The sequence below is a fragment of the Bufo bufo genome, chromosome 9 (genome assembly GCF_905171765.1).
Source record: "Bufo bufo chromosome 9, aBufBuf1.1, whole genome shotgun sequence".
Taxonomy (NCBI): domain Eukaryota; kingdom Metazoa; phylum Chordata; class Amphibia; order Anura; family Bufonidae; genus Bufo; species Bufo bufo.
The window spans coordinates 196,897,282-196,919,743 of NC_053397.1; the positions used below are offsets into that span (position 1 = coordinate 196,897,282).

A 22,462-nucleotide genomic window follows, 5' to 3' on the forward strand; every position below is an offset into this window, starting at 1 on the left:
TCACGCAACGCACAAGTGATGCGTGAAAAACATCGGTCATGTGAACAGCCCCATTGAAATGAATGGGTCAGGATTCAGTGCAGGTGCAATGCGTTCACCTCACACGTTGCACCCGCACGGAATACTCGCCCGTGTGAAAGGCGCCTAAGTGTCTGCTCCATAGAGCCAAATGGCAAATCTACCTATTTATGTACAGTAGCAATACATAGGTAACTGTTTAACTAGGCAGACTTGATATTATGGAGCTGAAAACTTGAGAACTCCTGTAGTATCTGTAATGGCTGCCGTATTGGTTTTCAGCCAGTTGTACCAGAGGCTGCTTTAACGGGATTGTCCAGGGCTTTTTAAGTGATCAGTGGGGGTCCGACCCCCCACCAGTCAGGGTCTGTGTAGCTCTGTCAATGGAAGTCAACAATGTTGGCGGTGCTGACTTCTGCCGACAGAGCAGCTGAAAGGCTGTTCGGGGTGTTAAACCCCTGCCAATCATTTAAAAAAAACAATAGAAACACCTTTAAAGGTGTTATCCAATGTCTACAACGCTCCTGGTCCCCGCACCGCTGCCGCTGCTTCTCCCTGTACACGGATGAAAACATCCGGTGTCGGGGGGGGGGGGGAGTGAGCAGCCAATGGCAGGCAGGAACGGGGACAAGCCTCCCTAGCGTCACCCGCGGTGCCCGTCCCTGCCTACCATCGGCTGCTTCCCCCCCCCACCCCCCGACACCGGATGTTTTTATCTGTATACAGGGGGAGTGGGGTAAGCATATTCCCATGGAGGGGCCTGGCGTAGATACTGTATAACCCCTTTAATTAAACGGCTAGTGTCAAAATTGAAACCTATAAACCGTATTGTGTCTGATCGGTGGGCGTCTGATTTTTGGGATCTCCACCGATCATGAATATGGATGTCCGGTGTCCTCTGAGTGCAGTGGCAGTCAAGCATGTTTGCTGCTGCTCCATTCAAAATCTATGGGGCTGTTGAAGCTAGACATTTACAGTACTCGGCTATCTCCATCATTCCCCTCCCATAGAGTTGAATGGAGTGGTAGAACACATGCTTGACAATGAGGAACCCTTGTTCTCTTAATCTTTGGGCGTCCCAGTGATTGGATCCCCACCAGTCCGACACATAATTTAGGATTAAGATTCAATCGTGGCACAACCACTTTAATAAATGGACATTGTATTACCATATTTGTTATTTTTAATTGTTATGTGTATAATAAATTCTAGTTTTATACTTGTATTCTTCTTTAAGTTTCCATGTGTGTGCTTCTACACAAGCAGCATTTACCTCTTACCACATCTGACTAAGTCCTGAATCATTGTAAAAATCCCCAAATGGTCAGTCCACCCCTTTATTCTTTGTAAAATACATATGGTATATAGAAATTTACATGTAGGTAAACTTGCCTCCTTCAGCACAAGAAAGCTCTTTACATTGCATAATGGCTGTGCTTCTTTGTACAATCATAACTGTGAAGGAACAGGTGTTTTGTTGGGCTTCCCTAATGTCTTTTTCAGCCATATTCCCTGTTTCAGCTGCAACTAGATGCATTTCTCTCAGAAGTTGGGAGCGTCTCCCTTCTGTGGAATCTGCGGCACTGTACTGCTGTGACGCCCTTTCCCTTACTTCCCACTATGTCTGTTTTCAGCTCACAGAACAGATAATGAGGGGGAAATCACACTTAGGCCTCATGCACACGACCATTGTTGTGTTCCGTTCCGCAAAATGGGGTTCCGTGATCCGTTTCCGTTTTTGTTTCCGTGTGTCTTCCTTTATTTTTGGAGGATCACCAGACATGAAGGAACGTAAAAAAAAAAGTCTAAGTCAAGTTTGCCATGCAAATGATAGGGAAAAAATGGACACGGATGACAATCTTGTGTGCCTCCACGTTTTTTCACGGTCCCATTGACTTGAATGGGTCCGCGAACCGTTTTCCGTGAAAAAAATAGGACAGGTTATATTTTTTTGACGGACTGGAACCACGGATCACGGACGCGGATGACAAACGGTGCATTAGCCGAGTTTTCAACGGACCCATTGAAAGTCAATGGGTCCGCAGAAAATCACGAAAAACGGAACAACGGACACGGAATAAAACAGTCGTGTGCATGAGGCCTTACAGAAAGGCAGGAGGCTCCTGTGATGTGCAGTTCTTTCAGGCTCAGGATCTCCGCTAGCTCTGACACCCCCACTTCCTTTCTGCTGTCTTCTGTGTCTCTGTTACTAGAGAAAGATCTTGCCTGATAACGGGCAGTGGACGGCAAATTGGGTGGAAGTGAGACCCCTAGTGGCCATGACTTCAGTTTTGTTTTGTTTTTGTTTGTTTTTTAGGTACAGTATATTCAAGTCAGATCCATTGGAGAACTATTGACTAAATCTATGCAGGGAAACATTTTAAACTATAAATTAAGGACCCACAGTGAAGATGGATACAATTAATTATGGCATATTCCACATGGGTAGACATATTTACAGTTCATTCATACAGTTACAGGACTTTAATTTTTGTATGATTTAAGTCAACTGAAATTTGCAAATTTGAAATTTAAAATGCAAATCCTATTTGAGACAGAGATTCACTGATATCTTTCTTAGGTCTCTTTCACACGTCCATGTCTGTGGTGACATCCGTGAGAAGGTGGTGAGTGAAGATATCCCACGAAGGATCCTTGTTTGGCCGTATGTCCATTTTTTTTGCCCTCCGTGTGTCATCCAAATTCCATGGATACTGCTAGGCTGAAAATTTATTTCTGGAGCATCGCCTACCAATGATCTGTGAAAACCACGGACCAAACATGGATGGCATCCATGTTGTGTCCATGGTTTTCACCTGACTATAATGATGTATAAACCACTGATGTGTGAATACTCACATTAAAGTCACTGGATATGTGAGCGGTCCGTGGAGACCACGGCCAGCGCACGTTCGCGATTCACTGATGTGTGAAAGAGGCCTTTATGGGATCCCATTATACACCTCTTAGAACCAGAGCTGCAAGCCTGTGCACTGGGCCCGTCATCCTACTGAACAGGACAGTCAGAGAGTCCTCTGTGCTGCTTTCGTTCAGCTGCCCTCAGCCAATCAGCCTTACCAGAACTGATCACAGCAACAGCGATTGGCTGAGAGAAGCTGACTGATTTGCATGGCCCGCCTCCCAGTGCTCCTCCAAAATGTATTTTCAGTTGAACGCCAGAAACAGTAAAACTTTCCTCAATTTCTTTCTTAACCTTTTAATGCCACAAACATGCACAGTAAAAGTTATAAAGGATGTCACACCATAGAGTCATTTCCTTTTACCTTTACATTCAGTTCGGTTTATATACATTTTAGCCATAATCGAGTAAAGCCATCTTTAAAAGATCTTAGGGCACATTACAGGTAGGGGTACAACCCAAATTGTATTCCTATATTAAATAAGTTTAGTACACCCAAAAATTACATCAGTACAACCCAAGGATCGTGGGAAAAAAAGTTGCGGTAAGTCCTCCTGCCACAGGTGGCTAGGGGTGCCGTAGTGTAAACCAGCACCAAAAGGGGCTCAATATTTGCAATTAGACTTCTTTGAATTGGCTCCATGGCACATAAGAGTATAGCACTGCTATAAATGGTTCATTCCCACATATTACATACGTGTAAGCGCTATTGATGATCCTGCAAGAAGCACTTGGTGTGCAGCCTTCCATGTCCTGTGCAATGTGTAACTCCCCGTCCCACACAATCGCATCTGACCTGTGCATGTATGTAACGCTAAAGTCTCCATTTACAGAAGAGATGATATCCTGTAACCAGGGTGGGGTCCACATCACATAAACGTTAATATAAGGCTAGGTGATCAGGATATCACAAGAAGAAGTACATGAGGCTTCCGGTCTTGTCAGGGGCATATATACTCATCAGACCAGCTCACACAGTCTTGGACTCCATTGCGACACAAAGAAGTGGGGATGCAGTTGCAGTACTGGTAGAGCACTGGGGTACATGGCCACCAATTACTCGGACAGGAGGAACAGGATGCCACTAAGGGAAAGACAGAGATAAGAAATCATAGTCCAGCTAATCAACATTAAAGGGCATCTGTCAGCAGTTTTGTTCCTATGACAATGGCTGACCTGTTACATGTGCACTTGGCAGCGTCCCATGTTCATATGTGCCCGCATTGCTGAGAAAAATAGATGTTTTAATATATGCAAATGAGCCTCTAGGAGCAACGGGGGCGTTGCTGTTACACCTAGAGGCTCAGCTCTCTCTGCAACTGCCACGCCCTCTGCACTTTGATTGACAGGACCAAGCAGTGAAAATGTGATCTTGACTGGCCCTGTCCATAAAAGTGGAGCGGGCGCAGCAGTTGCAGAGAAATCTGAGCCTCTAGGTGTAATGGTAAAGCCCCCGTTGCTCCTAGAGGATTATTTTCAAATATTAAAACCTCGGGAGTCTTAACCACCTCAGCCCCCAGTGCTTAAACACCCTGAAAGACCAGGCCACTTTTTACACTTCTGACCTACACTACTTTCACCATTTATTGCTCGGTCATGCAACTTACCACCCAAATGAATTTTACCTCCTTTTCTTCTCACTGATAGAGCTTTCATTTGGTGGTATTTCATTGCTGCTGACATTTTTACTTTTTTTGTTATTAATCGAAATTTAACGATTTTTTTGCAAAAAAATGACATTTTTCACTTTCAGTTGTAAAATTTTGCAAAAAAAACGACATCCATATAGAAATTTTGCTCTAAATTTATAGTTCTACATGTCTTTGATAAAAAAAAAATGTTTGGGTAAAAAAAAAATGGTTTGGGTAAAAGTTATAGCGTTTACAAACTATGGTACAAAAATGTGAATTTCCGCTTTTTGAAGCAGCTCTGACTTTCTGAGCACCTGTCATGTTTCCTGAGGTTCTACAATGCCCAGACAGTACAAACACCCCACAAATGACCCCATTTCTGAAAGTACACACCCTAAGGTATTCGCTGATGGGCATAGTGAGTTCATAGAACTTTTTATTTTTTGTCACAAGTTAGCGGAAAATGATGATTTTTTTTTTTTTTTTCTTACAAAGTCTCATATTCCACTAACTTGTGACAAAAAATAAAAAGTTCTATGAACTCACTATGCCCATCAGCGAATACCTTGGGGTCTCTTCTTTCCAAAATGGGGTCACTTGTGGGGTAGTTATACTGCCCTGGCATTCTAGGGGCCCAAATGTGTGGTAAAGAGTTTGAAATCAAATTCAGTAAAAAATGACGAGTGAAATCCGAAAGGTGCTCTTTGGAATATGGGCCCCTTTGCCCACCTAGGCTGCAAAAAAGTGTCACACATCTGGTATCCCCGTACTCAGGAGAAGTTGAGGAATGTGTTTTGGGGTGTCTTTTTACATATACCCATGCTGGGTGAGATAAATATCTTGGTCAAATGACAACTTTGTATAAAAAAATGGGAAAAGTTGTCTTTTGCCAAGATATTTCTCTCACCCAGCATGGGTATATATAAAATGACACCCCAAAACACATTCCCCACCTTCTCCTGAGTACGGAGATACCAGATGTGTGACACTTTTTTGCAGCCTAGGTGGGCAAAGGGGCCCATATTCCAAAGAGCACCTTTCGGATTTCACTCATCATTTTTTACAGAATTTGATTTCTAACTCCTTACCACACATTTGGGCCCCTAGAATGCCAGGGCAGTATAACTACCCCACAAGTGACCCCATTTTGGAAAGAAGACACCCCAAGCTATTCCGTGAGGGGCATGGCGAGTTCCTAGAATTTTTTATTTTTTGTCACAAGTTAGTGGAAAATGATGATTTTTTTTTTTTTTTTTTTTTTTCATACAAAGTCTCATATTCCACTAACTTGTGACAAAAAATAAAAACTTCCATGAACTCACTATGCCCATCAGCGAATACCTTGGGGTCTCTTCTTTCCAAAATGGGGTCACTTGTGGGGTAGTTATACTGCCCTGGCATTCTAGGGGCCCAAATGTGTGGTAAGGAGTTTGAAATCAAATTCTGTAAAAAATGACGAGTGAAATCCGAAAGGTGCTCTTTGGAATATGGGCCCCTTTGCCCACCTAGGCTGCAAAAAAGTGTCACACATCTGGTATCCCCGTACTCAGGAGAAGTTGAGGAATGTGTTTTGGGGTGTCTTTTTACATATACCCATGCTGGGTGAGATAAATATCTTGGTCAAATGACAACTTTGTATAAAAAAATGGGAAAAGTTGTCTTTTGCCAAGATATTTCTCTCACCCAGCATGGGTATATGTAAAATGACACCCCAAAACACATTCCCCACCTTCTCCTGAGTACGGAGATACCAGATGTGTGACACTTTTTTGCAGCCTAGGTGGGCAAAGGGGCCCAAATTCCTTTTAGGAGGGCATTTTTAGACATTTGGATACCAGACTTCTTCTCACGCTTTGGGGCCCCTAAAATGCCAGGGCAGTATAAATACCCCACATGTGACCCCATTTTGGAAAGAAGACACCCCAAGGTATTCAATGAGGGGCATGGCGAGTTCATTGAAAAAAAAAAATTTTGGCACAAGTTAGCGGAAATTGATTTTTTGGATTTTGTTCTCACAAAGTCTCCCTTTCCGCTAACTTGGGACAAAAATTTCAATCTTTCATGGACTCAATATGCCCCTCAGCAAATACCTTGGGGTGTCTTCTTTCCAAAATGGTGTTATTTGTGGGGTGTTTGTACTGCCCTGGCATTTGAGGGTCTCCGCAATCATTACATGTATGCCCAGCATTAGGAGTTTCTGCTATTCTCCTTATATTGAGCATACGGGTAATGAGATTTTTTTTTTCCGTTCAGCCTCTGGGCTGAAAGAAAAAAATGAACGGCACAGATTTCTTCATTCGCATCGATCAATGTGGATGAAAAAATCTCTGCCAAAAAAAGAAAAAGGAGGGGAAAGGCGTCTGCCAGGACATAGGAGCTCCGCCCAACATCCATGCCCACTTCAGCTCGTATGCCCTGGCAAACCAGATTTCTCCATTCACATCAATCGATGTGGATGAATAAATCATTGCCGGGATTTTTTTTTTTATATATACAAAGTGTTTGCCAAAGTATATGAACACCGCCACCTCCTCAGCTCATATGCCTCGGCAAACATATCTTTTACTGCAGAGGAGAAATCTCGTCTTGCAGCGCCGCATACACCGACTTGCGTGTAATCTGACAGCAGCGCAATGCTTCTGTCCGAATGCACATCAGTGCTGCAGCTGGTCGATCGGTTGGTCCACCTGGAAGGTAAAAAAAACAAAACAAAAAAGAAAAAACCAGGCCGCAAAGCAATAACTTTATTAACTTTAGAACAGAACATATTAACTTTTTTAAACTTTTTTAACTTTTTTACTTACCGGTAATTTTTTTTTTGTTTAGTTTTTTTTACCTTTATAGAACAAACCTCTCCTTCCCCATGGGACAATGTGCAAAGCGCAAATCGCCCAAAGATGTGGCGAAGTACGTTATGCACTTTATCCCAGGTGAAAGGAGAGGTTTGCAGCAGCTGAGAGTAAAAGGGCCCTAATAGCCCTGTGTGCCTGTCCTGTGAGATGCAATCCCTATGCTAGGTGTACCTGTGTGTGGTACTTCCGGAAACACTCTCCATAGCATAGGGCAGGGTGGTCAGCACAGTCAGGACAGAAATAGCGGGTGTCACGCCTTATTCCACTCCTGCTACAGACACGACATCTTTTTCGGGGTGACGGTTGGGTTGAGGTACCAGGAACGACACTGGGGAAATGTCGCTCGTGTAGACGGCTAACTACACTGGGGGATGGGGCCACGGAACCTCCTGGGTAAAGGAGGTTCTCGATGATCTCTTCCTGGAATTTGAGGAAAGATCGTGTTCTCCCAGCCTTACTGTAGAGAACAAAACTATTGTACAGCGCCAATTGAATTAAATATACAGACACCTTCTTATACCAGCGTCTGGTTCTGCGGGAAACTAAATACGGAGACAACATCTGGTCATTGAAGTCCACCCCTCCCATGAGCGCATTATAGTCGTGGACACAGAGGGGCTTTTCAATGACACGGGTTGCTCGCTCAATTTGGATTGTCGTGTCTGCGTGAATGGAGGAGAGCATGTAAACGTCACGCTTGTCTCTCCATTTCACCGCGAGCAGTTCTTCGTTACACAAGGCAGCCCTCTGCCCCCTTGCAAGACGGGTGGTTACAAGCCGTTGGGGGAAGCCCACGCGACTAGTTCGCGCGGTGCCACAGGCGCAAATCCGTTCTAGAAACAAATGCCTAAAGAGGGCCACACTTGTGTAAAAATTGTCCACATAAAGATGGTACCCCTTGCCGAATAAGGGTGACACCAAGTCCCAGACTGTCTTCCCACTGCTCCCCAGGTAGTCAGGGCAACCGACCGGCTCCAGGGTCTGATCTTTTCCCTCATAGACACGAAATTTGTGGGTATAGCCTGTGGCCCTTTCACAGAGCTTATACAATTTGACCCCATACCGGGCACGCTTGCTTGGGATGTACTGTTTGAAGCCAAGGCGCCCGGTAAAATGTATTAGGGACTCGTCTACGCAGATGTTTTGCTCGGGGGTATACAAATCTGCAAATTTCTGGTTGAAATGGTCTATGAGGGGCCGAATTTTGTGGAGCCGGTCAAAAGCTGGGTGGCCTCTGGGACGGGAGGTGGTGTTGTCGCTAAAATGCAGGAAACGGAGGATGGCCTCAAATCGTGCCCTGGACATAGCAGCAGAGAACATGGGCATGTGATGAATCGGGTGCGTTGACCAATATGACCGCAATTCATGCTTTTTTGTCAGGCCCATGTTGAGGAGAAGGCCCAAAAAAATTTTAATTTCGGAAACTTGGACTGGTTTCCACCGGAAAGGCTGGGCATAAAAGCTTCCCGGGTTGGCGGATATAAATTGTGTGGCATACTGGTTGGTCTCTGCCACGACTAAGTCCAAGAGCTCCGCAGTCAAGAACAGCTCAAAAAATCCCAGGGCCGAACCGATTTGAGCCGTCTCAACCCGAACTCCAGACTGGGCGGTGAAAGGGGGAACTACAGGTGCGGCTGAAGTTGGTGACTGCCAATCAGGGTTTGCCAGCACCTCAGGGATTCTAGGGGCTCTACGGGCCTGTCTTTGCGGTGGCTGCGACGGGGTAACTAGTGCACGTGCCACCGTACCAGCTTCAACTGCCCTTCTGGTGCTCGCCACGTCACCATGTTGTACGGCAGTGCTGGTACTAGGTCCAGGGAGGGCTGCGCTGCTGGTGTATGCCTCACCACGTGATCCGGCAGCGACAGCCCCACTCTGCTGCTCTTGAAGCGGATCCTGCATAACCTGTGGTCTAGCGACATGGGGCCGGGTACGCCTGGTGCTGCCAGGGACCTCCACCTCCTCGTCCGAACTTTGGGTCAGAGAGCCACTGCTTTCCACAGGTTCATATTCTGACCCGCTAGATTCATCAGATGAGGGTTCCCACTCCTCATCCGACTGGGTCAGAATCCTGTAGGCCTCTTCAGAAGAATACCCCCTGTTTGACATTTTGGACTACTAAATTTAGGGGTATTCCCTGAGACTACCCAAGAAAAAAAGCAAGCCTGTCTTACAAAGGGGAGGCTAGCGAAGTACCGGAGGCCGCTGCGGTTGATAAAAAATATCAAAACTGATTTTTTTATCGCCGCAGTGCGTGTAAAATGAATGTGCAGTGATCAAAAAATATATATTTTTTGTCACTGCGGTGGGGCGGGCGTGGGTGAACGCACGTGTGGGCGACCGATCAGGCCTGATCGGGCAAACACTGCGTTTTGGGTGGAGGGCGAACTAAAGTGACACTAATACTATTATAGATCTGACCGTGATCAGTTTTGATCACTTACAGATACTATAAAAGTACAAATGCTGATTAGCGATACGCTATTCAGCGAATAAAAGTGACTGCGGTGCGGTGGGGTGGGCGCTAACTGACGCTAACTACCTAACCAAGGGGCCTAAACTATCCCTAAAACCTAACAGCCAATACTAGTGAAAAAAAAAAAGTGACAGTTTACACTGATCACTTTTTTTCCTTTCACTGGTGATTGACAGGGGCGATCAAAGGGGTGATCAAAGGGTTAATTGGGGTGCAGGGGGGTGATCTGGGGCTAAGGTGTAGTGTTGGTGCTACTCACAGTTCAGTCTGCTTCTCTGCTGGATCCAACCGACGAAAAGGACCAGCACAGGAGCAGAGAAGCCATATAACAGATCATATTTACTAATATGATCTGTTATATGGCTTGTGATTGGATTTTTTAAAAATCGCCAGCCTGCCAGCCAATGATCGTTGCTGGCAGGCTGGTGACTAACTTGTTCTTTAACTTTTGCCGGCCCGCGATGCGCATGCGCGGGCCGGCTTGGAGCGAAATCTCGCGTCTCGCGAGATGACGCGTATATGCGTGACTGTGCGCAGCGCTGCCACCTCCGGAACGCGAATCTGCGTTAGGCGGTCCGGAGGTGGTTAATAACCCCATGCGCTGGCGGTGGATCCGCCAAAGTTATGAAGAAGCACTAGCCTCCACATAACTTTAGCGCATCCACCGCCGGTATAAATCTACTGCAGCTTCCTTGCTGGCTTACGTTTAGACTATTGTCTACACCAGGCATCCTCAAACTGCGGCCCTCCAGCTGTTGTAAAACTACAACTCCCACAATACCCTGCTGTAGGCTGATACCTGTAGGCTGTTTGGGCATGCTGGGAGTTGTAGTTTTGCAACAGCTGGAGGGCCGCAGTTTGAGGATGCCTGGTCTACACCTAAAACAGGCATGGAAAATGATAAATTAGATGGGCCTTCCAGCTCATCCCCTTCCCTGCCCGCGCTACGCCCCCTCTTTTAGAACTGGCGTGAGCGGGGAAAATTGCAGATTGCGGTGCAAACAACCTTTGTGCCGCAATCTGCGCCAGAAATACGCAAATTTATGTTAGCAAATGACCCTCTTCATTTTTCTCAGCGATGTGGGCACATATGAACATGGGACCAACACAGATGTCTTCAGCTGCAAGTGCGCATGTAACAGGTCAGCCAGTGTCATAAGTACAAAACTGCTGACAGATGCCCTTTAATGTGTAGCAATATGGTCATATGAAAGAAACCCTCTGGCTGTGACCTCAATGCATGCCAGTATTACCCTAACCCCAAAGGCTTATCAAACCCCCCTCCTTCCCTTATACTTACAGGCCTGGGACTCATCGGAGCAGTCTCCACAATCATTAATGCCATTACATTTCAGGTTGCTGTATATCCAGATTTGAGGATTTCCACATCGAAATATTAAATATCCAGGCAAATTATCAGGCAGGTTACCTGTGAAACACACGCACACTCAGTCACGTAACTGGCGCATCCATGGCTGCCTGTGTTCTGGTACTGGCCAAAGACTTTTGGGGACATTTATTAAACTGGTGTGATGCAGAACGGGCCTAGTTGCCCATAGCAACCAATCAGATCCCACCTTTCATTTTCCAAACGAGCTGTGAGTAATGAAAGGTAGAAGCTGATTGGCTGCTATGGGCAACTAGGCCAGTTCTACTTTACACTAGTTTGATGAATGACCTAATTTCTCTTTTTTATTCTCTTGTAACAGAAAAATCATCACAAGATCAAACTATGCAGACTATAAATCTGCCCATACACATACAATAGCGGAGTTAGGTGTTTTTTATACAGTCAGTGTTTGGCCAGTGATTTTCATCAGTGACAGGAGTGAAGCCTACACGGAGATAGGGTATATCGGATACAACGCGAATGACATCCATGTTTGGATAGTGGTTTTCATGGATCGATGCTAGGATATGTTCTGGAAATTAATTTCCAGCCTAGCAGGGAGGGCAAAGAACGGACACACAAATAGGGATCCTTCACGGATGTGTTAATGAGGCCTTAGGGTCCATTAACACGTCCGTAGTGTATTGCGCAATACACCCGGCCGGCACCCCCATAGAACTACCTATTCTTGCCCGCAGCTATTTTTTTTCCGGAGCCGCGGACCGGAAGTTCGGGGGCGCGCTCTGGAAATGCGGATGCCACATCCATTCCTGCCCCATAGAGAACGAATGGGTCCGCACCCGTTCCGAAGAATTGCGGAACGGGTGCGGACACATTCACGGACGTGTGAATGGACCCTTATTCTGCAAGACCTCGTATGTGTTTTCAATGGGGAAAGGGGAATAAGCTGCCAGACTCCTTTCATAGAAACTTATCTCAAATGGGGAAAAAAAGTATTGGGAAATCCAACATGGGGGACATTCTTTCTCTTGACCTCTGCCGTCAGGAGAAGGTCAGGACCCCTCCATACACAACAAAGTCAAAAACTTCCTTTAAGGGCTCATGCACATGACTGTATGTATTTTGTGTGCATTACGTATTTTGCAGAACGGAACAGCTGTCTTCTAACAGAACAGTACTATCCTTGTCCCTAATGTGGAAAATAATAGGACATGTTCTATTTTTTTGCGGAACGGACATACGGAAATGGAATGCACACAGAGTAACTTCCGTATTTTTTTCGGACTCATTGAAATTAATGTTTCCGAATACGGTCCGCAAAACAACAGAGCGGACACGGAAAGAAAATACGTTCATGTGCATGACCCCTAAGGCTCCATTCACACGTCCGTGGTGTGTTGCGGACCCGAAAATTGCGGATCCGCAACACACCCGCCCCGCACCCCTATAGAAATGCCTATTCTTGCGCCTGGCAATATACCGCTTATACAAAATGTGAATGGTCAAATGTTAAAGAGCCCCTGTCCCCTCTATTGACATGTCTGTTAGTAACTACTTAGATTCCCATATAATAATAATCCTGGAGCATCTGTTCTTATGACTGTATGTTGTGCCATTCCTTTATTATTCCTGCTAGAAGTTTAAAATAAGGGTTACCAGTTTGGGGTGTGTCCCTGCACAGTGTGACACTGGCAGCACTGACTGGATATTTTATCAAACTGTACAGAGACACATCCCAAACTGGTAACACCCAGCTGGACCTTCAATTACAAACTGCTAGTAATGCATTCATAACTTCTAGCAGGAATAATAAAGGAATGGCACAACATCAGAACAGATGATCTAGAATTGTTGTTACATGGGGAATGCAAGTCGTTAAACAGACTAGTCAAGAGATGGGACAGGATGTATTTAAAGGGGTTGTCCAGTGGGGGAAAAACTGTATGCATATGGCTCAGGAAGGGTTAAAAAAAAAAGACAGAAACCCGACAGATCCCTGTTGCTCCCGTTTTGAGGTTTATCAGGTCCTGCTAGTCCCTAGTCCCATCTTGACATACTGGAAATGCCAGGAGCTGCCTGCTCAGACTTACTGGTTGTATCGTTGCCCCCCCCCCCCCCCCCCTTAGCCATACAGTTTTTCCCCTGCTGGACAACCCCTTTAATGTTAAAGACAAAATGTCGTTAGTAATTAGCTGCTCTGCAATACGCAGGAGATTTACTTACTGCACAGTGAAGTCGTTTCGTCCTCCCCATTGCCGCAGTCACTTGCAGAATTACAGACCTGAGACGGCAGCAGACACGTTATCCTGTCATCGCATAGGAATCCGGTGTGGTTGTCCGATGTGACACAGTAGCGACTTTCTGAGGACAGATAGAGCCCATGTTATTACACCTCACTAGTTAGCACTCATCTATGATCGTTACTATTCAGTACACAAGAAAAAATTATAGTAATAATTTATGAATAAATTGTTAGCAGTTGGCAATGAAGGTCCAGATAGGTGTTACCAGTTGGGGTGTGTCCCTGCACAGCTTTGCACTATACAATCAGTGCTGCCAGTGTCAGATTGTGCAGGGACACATGCCCAATCGGTAACACCCATCTGGACCTTTAATTGCAAACTGTTGGCAATGAATTCATAACTTCTAGCAGGAATAATAAAGGAATGGGCAAAACATAGAGTCATAAGTGTAGATGTTCCAGAACTCTTTTGTGTTCAGCCAACAGCTATCTACAATGCACAGATTACCTGGGGTGCGAGCAGGGATGGCGAGCACCACCGCACACACGATGGCAGCAGCGATGATCATTAGAAGGAGTAATGTCACGCTTATGACACACATGCATTTTCTGCTGCAGCCACAACATGCATCTAAGAATAAACACACGTTATTGGTTAGTAAGAGTCGCGAACGCTGAGTGTAGAGAGCAACATGGCGTCCGAAATGTATATCTACCCTTCTCATCCCTTGAGAGCATAGACACTGTGGAGCCATAGGACGAGGCATCCATACTTCTCCGCTGCAAGAGAAAACACAGTATGAAACAGCTGCCGCCAAACAGGTCAGCACCAAACCGTCCCTGGCACGTAGTCTGTAATCAGTACATGGACTTTTATATGAGGGGATTGGATCTGCAGTTCCCTACATGAAAAAGAAGATGCCCATATATTAGTAAATCAGACCTTAGAGCAGCAGCCACAGTTTGATAATTATGTTTAAAGGCTATGTACACCTTTGGGTGCATTTTTCTTTTATTGCATTGTACGCATTTTGAGCTAAAAATAATTTTTTCATTTGGTCTTTAGTAAAAAATTTTAACCCCTGTCTCTGTGCAGCCTTGTGTTTCTCTAGAAGCAGGATCTGTATTTTCACTCTGTTCCATCTGGCAGCTTAGCTGACGGCTCCTTATCTCTAATCTCTGACCTTATAAACACTCATTATAGCTCAATTCGTATCTTACTGATAAGTGTTTATGACCTTTTTGTAATTTAGAGATAAGGTTAATTATTAGATGACTGGCCCAAAGTGAAAGCATGATTCACATGGCTAGGGACAGTTAACCCTTTGTGACAGAACGGCTTAATAACTTTAAGAAAGACCAGTTGAAAAAATGATTTTAGCCCAAAATGAGTCAAATGCAATCATTAAAAAAAAATTGCCCCTGATGGTGTACATAGCCTTTAATTTATTTACAGAGATGGTGGTATTTTTCTGCTCAATGGTGGCAGCCATTTAGAAAAAAATAAACAGGAAGTGCGGCCATATTGTTTATTTGAGCTTCTTGAAAACACGGTAAACTATCACTTTGCTATTGAACATGAATACTGAATGACACATGCTTGTCAGTTTATAAGGAGCCAATTCAATGATAACAACCAATATGGCGGCACTTCTTATCATCACTCTTGTCAAAATGGCATAAAAATGTCAGTATCTCTGTAAAAGATAAATTACCAAACGAGCAGTGGTGCCTAAGGGAACAAGGGCCCCCTCTGCCTCATAAGAAGACACCAGTATTATAAATGCCACACGGCAGCAGGGGCCCCTCATTAAAGGCTATGGAAAAATTTGGAGGCAATTTTTTTATGACTGCATTTTACTCATTTTGGGCTAAAAATCTTTTTTTCAATTGGTCTTTATTAAAAATATCCTGCGGTTCTGTACCACAAAGGGTTAACTGTTTCTTTAGCTGTGTGAATCTTACTTTTGCTTTCACTTTGTGCCAGTCATCTAATAAACCTTATCTCTAAAGGACTAAAAGGGTCATAAACACTTATTTAAGCCACATTCTTATCAGTAAGATAAGAACTGAGCTATAATGAGCTCAGATATCAGAGATAAGGAGCCATCAGCTGAGCTGCCTGATGGAACAGGGTAAAAATACAGAGCATGCTACTAAAGAATGTCATGGCTGTATAAAAAAAGGGGCTAAAATTTTTTAATAAAGACCAATTGAAAAAATGATTTTTAGCTGAAAATGAGTACAATGCAATAATAATTTTAAAAAAAGCCCCCGCAACGGTGTCCATAGCCTTTAAGGCCCAAGAGCTCCAAGTTACATGAGGTATAAGAGAAAACATTTTCTGTACAGACCAGCGTTTCTCATCCTGGACTGCACTTCTGGATAACCCGCCTGTGCTCCTTACAAAGCACAGTACCTCGCCATGTACACTTGGCAGAGGGTACAGACGACATTTTATCACACAGAGCAATATACAGGTTCTGCCAAGTCCCTATTACACACCTCATAAAGCAGCTAATTGGTGCTTAGTCAATAGGAGAGGTCAGTGCATAGGGATTTTCATGGACAAGACAGAGACATATCCTCACAGAAGCTAGAAAGAATGGCGCATACCGCCGGTTCTTTATGATCACCCCTTGCGGTGGCACGACCGCGTACTATTCATACAGTATGTATCACTAGATAAGACCTGATAGGTGTAGGCCTATATATTATAGCAGTATGTACAACTAGCTTGTAGAGAACCTTCAGGACGACTAGGGAGGACATTTAGGGTATACGCACATCGCAATATAGTTCATGCAGATTTTTCCGTACTTCCGCTGCAAAATCTACATATCTTAGGCCTCCTGCTCACAACCGTATCTGTTTTGCTGTCCGCAATATACAGATGCAGTCTGCATGCATCCAGAACTCTTTGAGGGTCCCATTGTAAAAAATGCCTATTCTTGGCCGCAAAACGGACAAGAATAGGACGGGTTTCATCATTTGCGGCACAGCTGGATGACATACGTGTGCTGTCTGTATTTTTTGTGGCCCCATAGAAATGAAAGGGTCCACATTTGATCCGCAAAAACTGCTGATTGGATGCGGACAGAAAATATGGTCTTGTGCATCAGGCCTTACTTGCAGACTTTGACACGGATTTGCCACAATTTTCACCCCAAGGCCTCTTTCACATGGCCGTGTGCTGCGGACCGCAATTTGCAATGCACGGGCACCGACCATGGGGCAGCCGCCATCGGATCGCGGACCCATTCACTTGAATGGGGTCCGCGATCTGTCCTTTCCGCAAAAAGATAGAACAAGTTCTATATTTTTGCGGAACGGAACACCACGGAAGCACTCCGTAGTGATTCCGTGGGGTTCCGTTCCGTGCTTCCGTTCCGTTCTGCACCGCTTCTCCGGATTTGCAGACCCATTTAAGTGAATGGGTTTGCATCCGTGATGCAGAATGCACATGGCTGGTGACCCGTGTATTGTGGAACCGCCGTATGCGGCCCGCAAGACGGCCACGGAACGAATACGTTCGCGGGAAAGAGGCCTTAGTTGCATTGCAAAGGATGAAATTTACACTGAAAATCCGCACAAGCAACTGACACCCTGCCGATTTTCTGTGCAGCTCCATATGCATATATCCTTATCCCCGTATGCCAAAAAACTAGCTTCAAAAGTCGCAACATTTAGCACGTCCCACTAGAACAAGTCTTATTCTCTGCCCTTTTGCGGACAAGAATAGGTATTTTGACAATGAGTCCCACGAAAAGTGCAGGAAGCACACGGCTGGTACCCGCATTTTGCAGATCCGTGTTTTGCGGATCGCAAAACAGATGCGGTCGTGTGAATCTTGCCTTATTCACAAAGTCAATGAGCGTTTTATTGCTAATTGTTAAGTAACCTCATCTACTGAAGTTACACGAAGGGTACGGCGACACAGTCAGGTTTCTTGATGCAGTTCTGGATCCACAGGGTAGGGGATAACTATTAGATCGGTAGGGGTCCTACCACTGGGACTGTCTGCTACAACATTTGGTTGTTTAGTCGCTGGGGCCTGTGATCACTTAGGCAATTATCTGCTCATCTAAACCCACCTTTACTACAAAACGTCTAGCTGTAGCCCGAGCCTAAAGGTATCTCATTTATTGCCCAAAGGCAAGCAAAGCAATCATATACTGTTGTGCCTCTCCTAATGAATGCTTTGCAATACCCCTCCCCCACATCAGTTGCATGTAGCTGATCATACACAAGAGCTCGATGGGCGGCCAGAATGCAGGTGTACGAACGATGCCGAAGCCACATGCCAGACTTAAAGGATTTGTCTCACCATACGAACATATCCCCTATCCACAGGATCTGGTTGGTTGCCGATCCAATAGGTGGAACCTGAAGTGATCACAAGAATGAGGTGCCGAAGCCTAGTACAACACTCGGGGTACGTTCACATCTCCGGCATGCCTGATCTGGCTCAAATGCTGCCCAAAATCCAGCATTTCTGCCGGAAAGTGGTCAGATTACCGCCGGACCCCATTATAGTCCATAGGGATCCGTCAAAATCCGCCAGGCTGCTCTCTGCCGGATCCGCTGCCGCAGAGGTGAACGCACCCTCAGATATCTCCACCAGTTTCATAGAGTTGAATGGAGCTACTACGTGCATTCATGACCCCTCCTCCATTCACTCCTCATTCTTGTGATCAGTGGGGGTCCCGGAGGTCCAAGCAGGACAGGAAGTAAAGTTCTTTGATTGGGATAACCCCTTTAAATGGCAGATCAAACACGGATTAAAAACAAAACAGAGCAATGGACTTGTGCAAAGTTGCAAATAATCGCCTGAATTCGGACCATACTCATGAAGTTTCAGCTGACCACGGGTGACATTCCTGACAGATCACAGGAGTCTGCGCTCGGTCATCGCGAACGATCATTCGTGTCCATTTCGTCCAAGTTTTATCCTGTTTTTGGTCAGTTTTGATTTGCAGATTCTACGACAGCTGACAATCCCGTAGCTTCACATCTAAGTCTTGTACGTCCAACCGAGTCAGGATAGGTTACGTCATACATAAGAATCAATTACCCCTTATCCAGATCCAGATGTTACATTTCGATAACCTCAGATGATATAAATTCATTAGAAAAGACTAATTCCCCCCCCCCCCCCCCCCCAAGTTCATGCACTGGAAACAGCTGCCGCTATTCAATCACCTTGCGTATGACGCCTTTTCTCTCACCTGGGGGAACGTCCGGTTCATATTTCCGGTGCCCGTCTGAGTTTTTTAGGTTAGTAATTCAGGTTGTGGTTAAACCCTTTCCCTCACAAGTCTTATTTCGGTTCTTCGAATAAACTTGTGCTGGCACAAAAGGTATAAGCTCAGGGCTGGCCCATGATCCATGTCTCTTGGAAACCAAAGAAACACTGACGAGGCTGTAGCTGCGGAGACTGGACAGTCGTGTATACAATTAGTCACCTGCTTGTTAATGACAGAGCTCAAGCTGAAGAATGTATTTCCTCCAGTGGGAAGAAGACGTAAGGAAGCAGCTTGGGGACAACGCTGTTACTCGTGGCTATAGAAAAGGAGGTTGCCGAGTGGTTTGTCACCAGGAAATAGCTGCGCAAATGGCTAGGTTAGGCTGGGCTCACATCACGTTTTTCCTATTCTTTTAACGTATACGTTAAATGGATGCCTCATCTGATGCCATACAGTGGCATCCGTTCACCACAGAGTTCTATTGTAAAAAAAAAGCAAAAAACAAAAACGTATACATTTCTTTTTTTCACCATGCAGGATACAAGAACTTGGTGTGCTGCGCTTTTGTATCCTTTTTGTTTGTAACGTATACTTCAAACGGAGGCATAAACCGTGATATGAACCCACCCTTAGTATTAATAATGCCACCATTTCCATCAAGTGCTCTGATAAATCCCGGGTTCACATCACAGTTTCGTTTTCCGTTCTTCTGATCTATCAGAAGAACAGAAAAAAAAAAATGATCTGTTATTTTGAGCATCAGTTTGCACTAAAAATCACATCCTTCGTTCCATCAGAACACAAAAAGTAAAAAAAAAACAAAAAAAAAAACAGATCAGTTATTTCGAGCATCAGTTAGGATCAGTTTGCGTCATTTCTGTCAGCGAGCAGTTATTAAAAGGCCTTCATGCAGGACTTTTTCTCCCGTCTAATCTCTAACGGAATTGACAAAAACGGATGCAAACTGATCATAACTGATGCTCAAAATAATGGATTCGTTTTTTAACAACTTTTTCTGTTGGATCAGAAGAACAGAAAACAAAGTGGTGATGTGAAGCTTGAAAGAAGTGATGGGGTTGGGGATATATACAGATGTACAGTTGCAAGAAAAAGTATGTGAACCCTTTGGAATTATATGGATTTCTGCACAAATTAGTCATAAAATGTGATCTGATCTTCATCTAAGTCACAACAATAGACAATCACAGTCTGCTTAAACTAATAACACACCAATAATTAAATGTTACCATGTTTTTAATTGAACACACCATGTAATCATTCACAGTGCAGGTGGAAAAAGTATGTGAACCCCTAGACTAATGACATCTCCAAGAGCTAATTGGGGTGAGGTGTCAGCCAACTGGAGTCCAATTAATGAGATAAGATTGGAGGTGTTGGTTACAGCTGCCCTGCCCTATAAAAAACACACACCAGTTATGGGTTTGCTTTTCACAAGAAGCATTGCCTGATGTGAGTGATGTCTTGCACAAAAGAGCTCTCAGAAGACCTACGATTAAGAATTGTTGACTTGCATAAAGCTGGAAAGGGTTATAAAAGTATCTCCAAAAACCTTGCTGTTCATCAGTCAACGGAAAGACAAATTGTCTATAAATGGAGAAAGTTCAGCACTGCTGCTACTCTCCCTAGGAGTGGCCGTCCTGTAAAGATGACTGCAATAGCACAGCGCAGACTGCTCAATGAGGTGAAGAAGAATCCTAGAGTGTCAGCTAAAGACTTACAAAAGTCTCTGGCATATGTTAACATCCCTGTTAGCAAATCTACGATACATAAAACACTAAACAAGAATGAATTTCATGGGAGGATACCACAGAGGAAGCCACTGCTGTCCAAAAAAACATTGCTGCACGTTTACAGTTTGCACAAGAGCACCTGGATGTTCCACAGCAGTACTGGCAAAATATTCTGTGGACAGATGAAACCAAAGTTGAGTTGTTTGGAAGAAACACACAACACTATGTGTGGAGAAAAAGAGGCACAGCACACCAACATCAAAACCTCATCCCAACTGTGAAGTATGGTGGTGGGGGCATCATGGTTTGGGGCTGCTTTGCTGCGTCAGGGCCTGGACGGATTGCTATCATCGAAGGAAAAACGAATTCCCAAGTTTATCAAGACATTTTGCAGGAGAACTTAAAGTAAATCAACAACATAATGGCTTAAACAGAAGAAAATACACCTCCTGGAGTGGCCCAGTCAGAGTCCTGACCTCAACCCGATTGAGATGCTGTGGCATGACCTCAAGAAAGCGATTCACACCAGACATCCCCAGGATATTACTGAACTGAAACAGTTCTGTAAAGAGGAATGGTCAAGTATTACTCCTGACCGTTGTGCACGTCTGATCTGCAACTACAGGAAACGTTTGGTTGAAATTATTGCTGCCAAAGGAGGTTCAACCAGTTATTAAATCCAAGGGTTCACGTACTTTTTCCACCTGCACTGTGAATGTTTACATGGTGTGTTCAATAAAAACATGGTAACATTTAATTCTTTGTGTGTTATTAGTTTAAGCAGACTGTGATTGTCTATTGTTGTGACTTAGATGAAGATCAGATCACATTTTATGACCAATTTGTGCAGAAATCCATATCATTCCAAAGGGTTCACATACTTTTTCTTGCAACTGTATATGCTGTAGGGTTTCGCTCTGGCAGATAGGGTAAGGGGGCGCAGTACAGAGGCAAAATACAAGTTCTTAACTCAAAACGTCAGTGTTTACCGTATTCACACTTGAGGCAATTGCACAAAACAGCACATAACTTTGCAGTCTTGGTGTTAATTCACACACAGTGGAAAGTTCATATAACACAAGTCACCTTGCTGGCAGTTCTGCCTCCTGTAGTCCACAGCAGGCTTTAGGGGCCTGTTTCCCCAGCATGCGGCTCTCAGCCCTCCAGCACGGCACAAAGCCTCAGATCCCAAAAACAGAGACATCTTTGCTGAGCTCAGTTGCCTATTTAAAAGGACAGCCAGGTGCTGCCAAAACCCAGACCAGCACTTAAATTCCGATCCAGTATTTGACCTCACCTGGCTGGAAATCAGCCCAGCCGCACATGCTGGGAGGAAAATACCTGCCTTGCCAGACACAACCCCTCACTGTGTCACAATGCATACAGTGTATATATATATATATATATATATATATACATACATATATACATACATACATACATACACACACACACACACATATATATATATATATATATACACACATATATATACACACACTCACCTAAAGAATTATTAGGAACACCTGTTCTATTTCTCATTAATGCAATTATCTAGTCAACCAATCACATGGCAGTTGCTTCAATGCATTTAGGGGGGTGGTCCTGGTCAAGACCATCTCCTGAACTCCAAACTGAATGTCAGAATGGGAAAGAAAGGTGATTTAAGCAATTTTGAGCGTGGCATGGTTGTTGGTGCCAGACGGGCCGGTCTGAGTATTTCACAATCTGCTCAGTTACTGGGATTTTCACGCACAACCATTTCTAGGGTTTACAAAGAATGGTGTGAAAAGGGAAAAACATCCAGTATATGCGGCTGTCCTGTGGGCAAAAATGCCTTGTGGATGCTAGAGGTCAGAGGAGAATGGGCGACTGATTCAAGCTGATAGAAGAGCAACGTTGACTGAAATAACCACTCGTTACAACCGAGGTCTGCAGCAAAGCATTTGTGAAGCCACAACACGCACAACCTTGA

At 44.6% G+C, this 22,462-nt stretch overlaps 1 protein-coding gene across 2 annotated transcripts; it reads right to left on the reverse strand.

Moving 5' to 3' along the window:
- Positions 1–3,604: 3,604 nt before the first annotated feature.
- On the reverse strand, positions 3,605–18,864 carry LDLRAD1 (low density lipoprotein receptor class A domain containing 1). 2 transcript variants are annotated; one of them, XM_040407876.1, is made up of 6 exons: positions 18,719–18,864; positions 14,207–14,270; positions 13,999–14,121; positions 13,472–13,609; positions 11,198–11,326; positions 3,605–4,022 (listed from the first exon to the last, which is right to left on the reverse strand). In XM_040407876.1, the coding sequence occupies exons 1-6, from the start codon at positions 18,737–18,739 to the stop codon at positions 3,880–3,882; spliced, it is 618 nt and encodes a 205-aa protein (XP_040263810.1). In that variant the 5' UTR covers positions 18,740–18,864; the 3' UTR covers positions 3,605–3,879. The 2 variants fall into 2 exon arrangements, with proteins under 2 accessions (XP_040263810.1, XP_040263811.1); XM_040407877.1 differs by lacking the exon at positions 18,719–18,864 and adding an exon at positions 18,565–18,617.
- Positions 18,865–22,462: the final 3,598 nt, after the last annotated feature.